The following is a 12,044-nucleotide window of genomic DNA, read 5'->3' on the forward strand; positions in this document are numbered from 1 at the left end:
ATCGCTCCAGCTCTGAGATCTCTCCATTGGCTCCCAGTGGATGCAAGGATTAAATTCAAAACCCTTTGCATTGTCCACAAGGCTTTCTGGGGCCTGGGTCCAAAATACCTTCAGCTATCCCTCCGCAAATGCCTCCCCTCCCGAGCTCTTGGCTCCTCTACCTCGAACTCCCTCAGGGTCAGTCGTTTCTCAAAGAAACAAGCTGGAGGTAGATGTGTCTTTGGCTGGGGCCTCCCTCTGGAACAGCCTCCCTGCCACTCTAAAACTTGAGGAGAACCATCTCAGGTTCCGGAAGCACCTCAAGACCTTCCTCTTTGCTTCTGCCTTTGCTCCCCCTCTCTCCTGCTGATCTGTTCTCTCTTGGCACTGTGCACTTGGCCGCCCTGTCCTCTAGGCCCAGGTACCAGCTCACCCTGCCACCCCTTGCACTGGGGTCTCTATCTGTACCCATACAGCCCCCCCCTTTTCTTCCTGCACTTATCAGACCTACCCTGTCTGCTGCTTTAAACCCAGCACTTGCCAATTGCTGGCTGCACGACCACTGTTTGTTGCCTTTATTATTTATTTATCTGTTTCTCCTTTGCTCCGCACTTTCGACTTCTCCCCCCCATGCACTTTTCCGCTCCCCCTCTCCTATGCACTTGCGCGTTCTCAATGTCACTGGGCCTAGTAAGATCGTTGTTTTGTTCTCCCTTGTTCCCCTCCCCTCTCTTGTCGCGCTCTGAAACACTTGTGTATGAGCACAATAGAAATAAAATATCAATATCAAGAGGTACATTAGTATGCACTATCTAATCTGCCATTTTATGAACTTCTCAACAGGCAGAGAGATCTACAAGCTCGAACGAGAAGTAAAGCTTGGAGAAAATGATACATTATTCCTTGGTGTGCAATATGAATCTCTTGAAGGGATCAGTATGAAAAGAGTTGCACTGAAGGTATAGTTTCTTTTGAGTTACATTGTCTTAAAAAAAGATAACGCATATATGCTGCTAGATTAAGGTAATTCTTGCCATCCATGTACTTCTCTAGACAAGGCAATACATACATTTTGTCATTTGTTTTTTGTCAACATTGTTTTTTAATTGTATCTGAAATTACCACCGTAGACATGCAAGACCTTCACAGACCATGGTAATCGGGCAATTGGCTAAACCCTAGCCAGAAATGGTGTTCCACTGCACCAAGCCTAACTTCTATCAATACTAAAAGAATTAATGGTAATACAAACAGCGCGGGGGCAGGGAGGGGAGAACACAAAGGATCAATCGCACTGTGCAGACTGCAGGTGTATGCTAAACCTAAGTTAGTGGTACAACGGCTTGTCGCAGTCTTAATGTCGATAGAATATACCATACTAATAGTTTATTGGCATAAACAATATAACATTTAATTTGTATATTAAATAGATCAAACTGGATGAAATGTTCTTGGCAATCAGTTATCATGACTGTAAATTAATATCTGTCTGTTTCACGGCAGAACAGAAGTCCTTTGACCTGTCACATCACCCAGAAGTTGCTTATTGGCACTTGAGTTCAAAAGTGAGAAATGGCTGGTGGAGAGTAGTTCTAAAAAGGTCTGTTTTGTTGCAAGCTGTTGGGGTAGCTAAATAGCAGAGTTTAGTCTCACAGTATCATCCAGACTTCCTGAATGCACCGAGTTGATGTACTTTCTGTGAAACTCTCTTAGACATACGCCCCCTGTGAACCTAGAGGGCACTGTGGGAATGCCAGTGTGCAAGCGCAAATATAAGTGCAGATGCAAAGGTCTGCTAGGTGGGATCAGATAGAACTTGCAGTTGAAGTAGTAGTATCCCCTCCGCCAGCAGCATTTGCTAGAGCTATCCTAGGCTTCGCTCCAGAGTTGGTGTGCTGACGGACTCAATGGCCATGCGGCTCAAAGTGCTCCTGTGTTAAACCATTTCAACACACTTAGTGCGCAGCACTATACAACCTTGCATGGCCTAACAGTAGTCAGTCTAGTAAGGCTATTTCGTTTGGGTTAAGGCGAAACCACATATACTGTTGCCTTCCTCGTTTTTCCAACCATCCTGAGGCAGCAGCACATTTTGAATTTTGAAGAAAGATTGTACCTTTTTGGCGTCTGTTCATTGACTACAGTATTTAATAAGGTTAGATTTTTACTCCGGTTTATACAATTTACACACTTGCTCTGCCATGCCACTGGGGTACTGGATAGAAGTTACATATAATAAAGGCTCCCATTTTAGAATTCAGATTGCTCTTTCAATTCTCCTTGGTGACCATTTTCTTTTCACCTTACAAAACACTTGTCATGAATTGCAATCTAGCATTTATTTCATGGTTATTGAGTAAAGTAGTAGTCTTCCTAACACAGGCTTTACATATTTCCCCATTACTAATTACATTTCCCTGCAGAGTCCATACTTAAACAACTCTGTAAAGGTTTATCATTGGAGTGAGTCATAGATTTAAGCAACTAAATACGTGAGTGCGAAGAATGGGGGTGCAAATGAACGTCTATTCTTTGATTGGTTAAAAGCTGTTGGTCCGCTAATGTTGTGAGTTTAAGGTCTATGTGGTACTGGTAGATCTGTCCAGTAGGATTATCTAGATTGCAATCATGGCCAGGTATTGCAGGATCAACTTCCACAAACTGAGCTGCCTGGTGTTCTCCAAAAAGTGGCCAAAATGGGCAGTACCCACTAAGTGACCTTCTAATGAACCCTGCTGCTTGGGTAGGCAACTTGTGGCTCGCCAAATGTTTTATACTGACTTCCTTAATCCTTCACCATTGACTATACTGGCTAATGGGAGTTGTCACCAAAACGCCTGGAGAGATGGCGGTTGCCTACCCCTGTTCTGGCTGCCTTTGTTCAAACAAACTGATCTTTCTTGTTTCCTATGCTGTGAATTGACATTTGCCAACTTGGTCAATAGTATAGTTATACTATTCCTACTGCCCATATCTGGGGTGGCAATTACTGAATACACTAGTCTGCCCTCTGGTTTGTTGGAATCCAGATTGTGTGCATGCATCATTAACATGGCTTCTGCTGTTTGTCTCCTAATGTGATCCATGTTTTTGTCTTTAACTGAATGCCTTAGGACCTTCACATCGAATGAAATTACTTGAAGACTAACCATACGGATTCTATATCCAGTTGAAGCCATAGCTGGCAACTGTGGTAGGTCAAAAGAAGGAGACAGACTTTGATTAGACATTTCACTGGAATGTTTAATAAAGAATATGCATAAAGCCCTTTCGTTCCCTATTCTACAAGGTGTGCCTATCTACCGAAGCTAGCTAGGATGCTAATCAATTGTCAGTGAATGTCTATAACTGAAACCGTCCGCCTCTACCCAATGTCACCCTTACCACTATTCTTAACAACTTAGTCAGGAGAATGTCTCCCCTCACCTGAAGTTGGTTAACTTATCTTTCAACCACTTTTCAATATATGACCTTAGTCCATAGTGATCACTTTCATCAGTTCATAGAGTATCTGTATTATGGTCGTAGACCTTTGTTACTTTTCTGGTATCCTTCTATAAGGATTGATCCTTTTCTTCTCCCCTGGTAAATGTACTCAACAATTATCTTTTCCTTCTATATTATTACTTAGCTTCTTGAATAGTTTGTAGTCTTTGGTTACCCTCTTCTCTTTGTCGCAAGTTTTTTTTCCCCAAAGTCCCACTTGTTCTCAGGTTTCTCTTTTATAGCCTCTTCTTTTCTTTCACATATTCTTTCTTGGTATGAATTATCCTGAATTGGGTACTCTCAAAATGTGTCTCTTTATACCAGCTGTACAACACTCCTCTCTGGGCTGAGACGTTAGGAGCATTCCAACAATGATTCTCACTCATACTCATATTTTCTCTCTGACTGCGACTAGTATCCCGGGTCTCCTGTTATCTCTGTTACTTTTCTTGTTTGGGTTCTCGTTTGTTGAGGATAGGCTTCCGTTCCTTTGAATCTGGCGTCTCGAGTTGTCACGCCCATTTCTCCTCTTTGTTTTTTGTGGATGCTGTGCCGGTCTCTCGGGTACTGGCTTATCTTGGATCTGCCGTGACCGAATGGTTTTGGCATCGTCATGAGAACCTTCGGTCCATCACAAACTCCCTGTGGTCGTGCCACCAATCTCTGCTTCTTTGTCCTGCTTTGCTTCGGTACACCACACGTCTGGCTTCAGCTCGCCTGACCCTTTTGCTACAAACAGTAGCACGCTTATCACCTCTCGATCTCCGAGTGCAGGATGCTGCTTCCTCAGCTGCTCTCTGGAGTCCGCGTTCGACTTTTTTTTTTTTACTTGTGGGCTCTGTTAATTTTCCCAGGCTCCTCCCCCTTTCTTGGTTGATGTAGCCGTGGGGCTTCACCTGCGCAAGTAGCTGTTCCTTTTGCCCTTTCTGTTGTGACCTCTCTTCTCCTCCACACGTCCTCTTCTTCGTCGCAGTAAAATTGGAGCTTAAAAGTTTATCAACTTCTTGTTGATATTAACACATATTGGCCTTCTCTTCACAGATATTTCTATCAGGAAGGTTAAAAGATGTTACTTTGGCAGGTCCTCTAGGGAGTTTTCCTGGGAACGGGAGTACTTGTCTCCAAAGGCGGAATCTCTCCAAGTGAGATCCCACTTGCCTTTATCCCAGGGGAGCGTATTGCGAAGCGGGCTCACGTCCCTAGCCTCACGAGGAGAGGGGGAGGGGAGGTCCCATTGAGGAGAAGGGATGAATTCCAGCGATTCGTAACACATCTCAGGATTACCACTAAGAGAGTAAGCTCTGCCACCTAAGCACCTATAATGCTTCACTTTATGATAGAAAAGTAGTGTATATTTTTTGTTTCCCTCAAGAGAAACAATGTAGAAACACAAGGGGGGGACTGTGTTGGCAAATGTGCTAATTAGCCTGTAAGCCCTCCCTTACAGCTATGCTAGAAATAGGCTAGAGCGTTTTAACAAGGTAATCATTTTAGTATTGGCAACCTAGAAGGAAAATGTGATCACATTTAGACCCATCCTTCAATCGTTAACTTGCTACAAAAGACCCGGATATGGAGAAACCCCATAATCCCTTTTGGAAATTGGGGGTTCCTAAATTCAGAGAGGGAAAACACATTGTGATCCTGGGCTCCGTCAACCTGTACCTGAAAACACACTGGAGAGTCTTCAGAAATGTACCACATTCCAACACTTCTCTAGTACACATAATGCTATGGCAGATGTAATAATCAGAGCCCCAAAGTGTGATTTCACCACCAGCGGGGAACTTTTATTTAGCACAACAGAGTCAATAGTGACTACATTTGCTTTCATGTGGTTTGCAATCTTTACACACTTCCCTGAGCTACTTAATTGACTCCTCTATCCCATCTACCTCCCACTCCACATCGGCGCCCCTCAAAAAGGATGCAAACCTGATGCAATCTGCAACCAGTAGCTCAGATCCAAAGTAGCTCCATAACCGCTACCCAAGTCAACAGTCAGACAGCAGGTATGCATACACCAACATGTGTTTACTCCCTCTGTTCCCACAGGCCGTCCCCACCCCCTCTGGTCCCCCTGTGATGTTCCCTTGTGCCCCTCCCTTGTCGCACACAGGTGTTGCCTGTTGGCTTGCTTCTTCTACCCTGCTCTCTCCCCCCCTCCCCCCTCCTTCTCCCCCTCCAGCCTACTTCTGCAGGAGTCTGTCCTGATAAATTCTGGTTTCACCATCACCGTCTTGTGGCCAATGCTGGATTTGACTTTTATGGACTTCATTGATTCACGGTGTGTCACCCTTTCTCAACTCTCATGCTGGACTTCCTTTGAAGGCCCTGAATCATTCTTTTCACATCTTCATCTTGTATCCTGGCTTGCAACATTATGTGTTACTATTGAATTCTGCAATTGTATTCGCTCTCCCATCGTGCTTCTCCACTCTTTTTGACTGCTTCTCCCTTTCTCCCTTTTCCTATCTCCTCCCCTTACTTTCTTCTATGCACTTACTCTATCTAGTATGGAAGCACTAGTACTATACTAGAACTTGTCGACCACCTGCCCCCCTCCTAGCTCCAGCACTATCTGAAATGTCGTCGTGCCTAGTACGATAGTTGCTTGTTTTGTTCCTCCCTTTCTGCACCCCTCTGCCTCACCTTTTGTTTTTCTCCGGCTCTTCGAGAAATGTTGTCAGGCCTAGTACGGTAGTCACCTGTCGGCTTCCATTTCCTTCCCTCTCTTCCCCTCCCTTCCTTATCTGTCGTAGCTCTTGCACTATCTGAAATGTTGTCAGGCCGAGTTCAATAGATAATTTCACATCCTTACTGTTCATGGCCTGTAAGAATCTCCTTGTATTTTGCCTTGTTCCTTCCCTTGCCTTGAAGCGCTTTGAAACACATTGTGTATATACGCTATATAAATAGACTATCCTATCACAATGTCACTCATTGGGACTCAAAGTCCTAAGTAACTGTCTGCTGGTTGCACTACAACTTCTGGTGGTGCACCTTGGTTGTCCTTTCTTTTGTGACGAATAAGCAATGAGATCTGGTCATCAGCGAGGGGCACACTGGACCGAGCACTTATAACCACCGTGTCTCTGCAGGGCGTTCGTCCTCCCTAATTTATGTACTGCGCCACGATGATGCTCTGATGTGTGCGCCCTTCACTCCACATACTTCTCAAAGGGTCCTCCCTCCAAGGGGTCGGCAACTTGGCTTTGGGGTACCTCTGCTCCAGCACTCACTGTCTTTGGCTTGACACAGGGCTCATGTCAAGCCCAGCCGGGTTCGCAATCTCCATCACTGCCCCGGTTGGCTCTTTGTGGCACGCCTGGCGTGGTGTGCCACTCTGGCACCACCTCTTTGGAATGCGCCAGCGGTGCACCTTGCAAACCCCGCAGTTGCAGAAGCAGGGACAGCGCCCTATCTTTCTATGTGGGACGAGGGGAGCAGTGGACCTGATTTGGTGTTGCAAACCACAGGCACTGCTCCTAAGGTGTCTGCTGGGTGCTGTAGCTCTCCGGCACATAGAATGCTGGAGCCTCTAGGACTAGCCCAGGGGGTTTCATGTGCCTCCACGACCTCCTTATTCTTGTGCAGCCTTCGGAGGGGGTGCACCATTGTCCTGCTCCCTTTGCTGTTCCCCTTATCACGATGCAGCAAAGGGGGTGCCTCTGGGGAGGAGGCGGGGGGGTCCATGGCTCCAAGACCTCTTCTCTCCGCAAGGGGGAGAGGAAGCTTTGCCCTGATAAGTCTGTGCTCAGGAAGAACTTTAGGCCCCTGAGAGGGCTGCCAAGGGCGGAAGATGCTGGTAGGGCTCAGACCACCTCAGCCCCTCTTCTTGACCTCTTTCAACAGTTCTCTCAACCGTCACCCTTTTCAGAGACCATGTATCCTTACCACAGGGGTCATGAGCCCATTCTAATCCGCATTTCTAAACATTTTAAGCGCATCCCTGCCCTCAGCCCTCACACCCCACTGGGTCCAACCATGGCTAGCTACCTGTAGGCCGCTACCAGTGACCCACCAAATGAAGTGGAAGACTTATTAATGGCACTTTTTAAAATTCAAATATCCCAAAGCAACAGTAATTGAGGATACATGTGTTTATACTATGCTATAGCAAATGGTTGTTCAGTTTGTGTGGTGCTTAGAATCCCTAGCAACATCTGAGCATAACTGAACCAGGAGTTACAATAGCCCGCCATGCAGGTAAAATGCTCCAGTTGTATTGGTGACACCTACCCTCTATCTTGGAGATAAACTCTAGCGTCAGTGAGCTTTATTGCACTCTTTCAAGCATCTTACAACCTTGATCTCTGCATCAATCGTTCTTGTGGTCAGATTTGCAAATTCTCTTTTCAGTGTTGCCAAACCCCTGAAACGGCTCATTGTTTTGGACTCAAAGAAACTCCAAGGAAGCATCATACATTGCTCCTGCTTAGCTTAGGCAGAGTTTCTGGCTTGCAAATCTACAATCTGTCTGGTGGCGGGGTTTCTCATCCTTAGATGCCACAATGATGGTTTGCATCCATCTCCTAAATCTCAGTTAGCATGTATAGCTTGATATGCACAAACCATGGCCATGTCTGTGTGTCATAAAGTTAAATGGCTTAAATCTTGGAAAAAGTGGGTCACTCCTGTACCCGGAGCAAAAGCACAAACCAGTAGAAATATCGAGGCGACTACTCCAATCATGAAACACAGAGTAAAATGGCTCGGAAGAAGGAACCGACACCCAGAGACAAAAAATGCAGAAAAAACATAACTGTTGTTCTCATATAAACTATAGTTCTTTGTGTGGAAATACATTTTTTTAAAAACACATCCCTAAGGCTAGGGGGAAGAACAGCTAATAACGGTAAGGGCGTGATGGGGACTCAAGGTGGCAGAAGATGTCAAAGCAGACTTTTCCAACCTTCTTTCTCATTGCCTCCTGGAGATAATTATTGTTTGCTTGTTAGGTGCTTATACAGCAAGTAAAATACTGTTTCAAAGCACTCACAGGCCGAGGGGGAGTGGGGGCACAAGTCGGAGCTTAAATTGTCTAAAGGAGTGTTTAGGATTACAGAATGCTATTTAAAACACCAAACGAGGAACATTTTAGAAAAACAAATCCGAATGGAGGAGTAACTCATAGTGAAATGGGTTTCCTAAGCTAAAAGGAAAGTGCCCTTAGTTCTATCCCTATTCTACATAACACTGCAGCCAGGAAGCGATCCTTCAATTCACTGAGTCTCCAGGAGGTTTTAAGTGCACAGGCTCATTTCTTTCACTTGTTCTTCTGCAGTTAATCCCTATGATGCACAAGTCTTGTGATGCGCACCTACTGGGGCAAGACCATGTAGCATTCTCCCCTTTCTTGCCAGTGATCGCTGTAGATTCTTTACTGAGGCAAGCCCTGTAGTTTTCTCTGAATAGTCATGTTTTTCCAAAAGATTTATCCAAACGGGAGGAAAAACAGAAAATTGTGAACTGAGCTCAGAATTCATTAATACATTTCCCCGCCCCCTCAACTATACAGGGGTGTCGGGAAGTTGGAGCTTAAATTGTCTAGGGTCTAAAGGAGTGTTTAGGGAGAAACGTCCCATTAAGGGCAAATGGCATTTAGGGGAGCTTCCCCCTTAAGGGTCAAAGAGGGGGAAGGAACATAAACCACCAGTGTTTCATAAATGTGGCTGCAATAAATGCAGGCAATGCTGTATCCTAGAGCAGGTTCCCACCTCTTGCCCTGGGGTGGTTCTGTGTAGTAATGTATTCCTGTGCCTCCTTTTTCCCTTCTCTCCCCCCCCCCTAAACTGCTAACAAATATATCGTAATCAAATGTGGTGATCCAGAATCCAATCCTCACCCATGTACCCTGTTGTATGCAGTTTCCAGTATTTTGTCATTGGGAGTAGAAAGAGAGTAAACAAGGAAAGGGGGTTTGATCTGTAGAAACATAGAAAATAGCATTTTTCAACAATATATGCAAACATATCCATTATTCCCTATAACTCACAATTCTCAAAATAATTTGTATCAAAATGTGTGTATGTATATAAATTATACATACAATCCAGAGCCGGAATCCATCCGCAAGATTGCTAAGGAAATCAGCCCATCATGCAACAAGATGAGCGTCTGAGAGAAGTTTTTAAGGAGATGCCACTCTTCTCTTTCAGACAACCAGCCAATCTGAAGGGAATGATGGTCGGAAGCAAACTACACACAAATAGCACAGATAATGCAACTGTACCTTGCAAAAGCAATAGATGCCTATCCTGACCGCATATCAACATTTCAGACACAATCAAGATACCCCACACAGGGCAGTACTACAAAATTATGGGACTGTTTACATGTGCATCCAGCAATATTGTTTACTTGATTATATGCACAAAATGTCCCAGACATGGCTAATATGTTGGGGCAATTAGTCAACCTCAAACGCATGAACCTCCATTGTCGGTGTTGAGCGATGTACAAACGAGGGTCCAGTGGGTGAGCATTTTTCAGAAGCTATTCATACCCTTGATCTCAAGATTGCTGTATTCCAGGGCAATTTCAGGACTGACGAAGGTAGAAAGAAAAATGAATTCAAATGCCTGCACATTTTCAATACACTGGTAGGGGGCTTGAACAGACCTCAGTTTCATGAGTTACTATTCCAACTAACAAACTTTTCCCGCTCATAGAAATACAGGGATCACAAAATCCAGATATGACACTTTCCATCATTATTTCCAATGCAGTTCAGACATTCTACTGGCACTGCACCAGTCCTACCAGCCTCTCCAAGGCAATTAAATGTTGCTGGTCTCCCTCCAACCCAGCCCAATCTGCCCTAAAAAAATGCCCCAGCTGAAAAGCTTCCCATAGACTTGTCAGGGCCCCTGTCCATAGTCCAAACCCTCTCTTTCCTCTTGTGCTGTAACACAATCCCAATATGGTATTTGACACAGTTACCACACTGGACTCCCTGGGTCTCAGACCTAACACATAAACTGGCTGCATATCCCCTCGTTAATACTTTTATCGGCACATGCCAGATATGTTGATGATTGTGCTACCACTGCTCTTGTAAAGGGACTGTCATGACATACCAAGCTTCAACTGGACGGCACATACAATGGCTGACGCCCAATAAACCCCTCCTGGCTCCCTGGGAGCACACTAGCAGGATGGGCTGTTTTTGTGTGTTTCTTTTCCCTGCTCTCAAGTTTCCCTGACCACTGCCCCACTTAACACAGTGTACCATTTAGTCCTTGAAGATCGAATGTGTGGGGGAGTTGAACAACCAATACATGCCTCTCTGAGAAAAACTAGACATCAAGTACAGACAATCACAAATAACAGGGGATCTGCATGAGGGGGTTTGTAAACTGCAATGGTTTTCAAATGCTTCATTTAATCTCTGCTTGTGTAAATTTCACAAAAACTTGCAAATATGCTAAATAAATGACTTTGTTAGCCTAATTAATGTATTGACTCGTTTTCTACTGGGTAACGTTCTAGTCAACCCTTGGCTAATATGGTACAAGCGAACTGAACTTAGTATATAAATTATAGATTAACATTTTTAATCAAAGGTTAAGGTTAATCTAACAAAGTACAGTTATATAGAGTGGAAATAATGCCGGTTAGTTGCAAACACTAACTGCATACCACTCAAATTATAAATACTCACTCCATAGCAATACAAATCAAACCATACCTTAACACTCATTTCAACTCTGCTATTGATGTAAAATGCCTTATAAGTTGTGTCGTAGGAGCGCATGGTGTGTAAATGTCTGGCACGTGAGTTTATGGCATATGGAGTGTTTGTTTTAACGTCCTAAAATATACATGTTTTATACTCCTCCTATACATATGAACATTCAAATTGATGGTTTGACTTTGATGTGAGGTTACAATATGTACAAGTGCTGTATTAGTTTTACAGTTAATTCATGTATGCAATTTACGTCTCCTGAAAACTGGCATCAGTCTTTCCTGACTTTTATCTGAGCTTTCAGGTCTATATTGTACATATCCAAAATGTTAATCTCCCACACGTATGTGTAGAGTTTGTGTATAAAATGTACATTCATTCTGCTCATGCATTGTGTGCCTCCTATATGTATGAAAGCTCACACTAAAGTGAACTCTAACTTTGAGTTTTCAATGAGTTCAAGAGGAAATGTTTTACAGTTCTTACATGTCAGTATGACATATGCAATTTACATATCCTGAAATGTCCGCCCTAATTTCGATGTGAGATTTCAGGAAATGTAAACTGCCTGATGTGCGAAATCTGAAACTCACACTTCCTACTAAAGATGCACATTCATTCTACACTTTTGTCAAATATGGATTAATCTCAAATCGTTCATGTCTCAAAATTGGCCATGTTGATGTCTTTTTTCAGTGCCACAATTCTTGGGGAAATCTAGATGCATGCCAAAAAAGGGACAATCGAATGAGCCAATTTTAAGATATTTGGCCAATGCTTTTTTCCCTATCGGAAATGTGTTGTATCCTGCAATTCCCTGTTTGAGCAAGCAGGCTCAAGACATCATGTTATGTTAAAATTATTTATTTAGTGCAGCATTCACCAG

The 12,044-nt window shown here is 43.9% G+C and overlaps 1 protein-coding gene across 3 annotated transcripts in view; it reads left to right on the forward strand.

Moving 5' to 3' along the window:
- BUB1B (BUB1 mitotic checkpoint serine/threonine kinase B) overlaps positions 1 to 12,044 on the forward strand; it is an 815,340-nt gene that overhangs the window by 550,730 nt on the left and 252,566 nt on the right. For all 3 annotated transcript variants that reach the window (XM_069637517.1, XM_069637518.1, XM_069637519.1), the window contains one exon: positions 823 to 938. In XM_069637517.1, the coding sequence (XP_069493618.1) occupies positions 823 to 938 (116 nt within the window). The remainder of the gene's footprint in view (positions 1 to 822; positions 939 to 12,044) is intronic.

This window comes from Ambystoma mexicanum, chromosome 14 (assembly GCF_040938575.1).
Source record: "Ambystoma mexicanum isolate Mex_15411 chromosome 14, UKY_AmexF1_1, whole genome shotgun sequence".
NCBI classification, from domain to species: Eukaryota; Metazoa; Chordata; class Amphibia; order Caudata; family Ambystomatidae; genus Ambystoma; species Ambystoma mexicanum.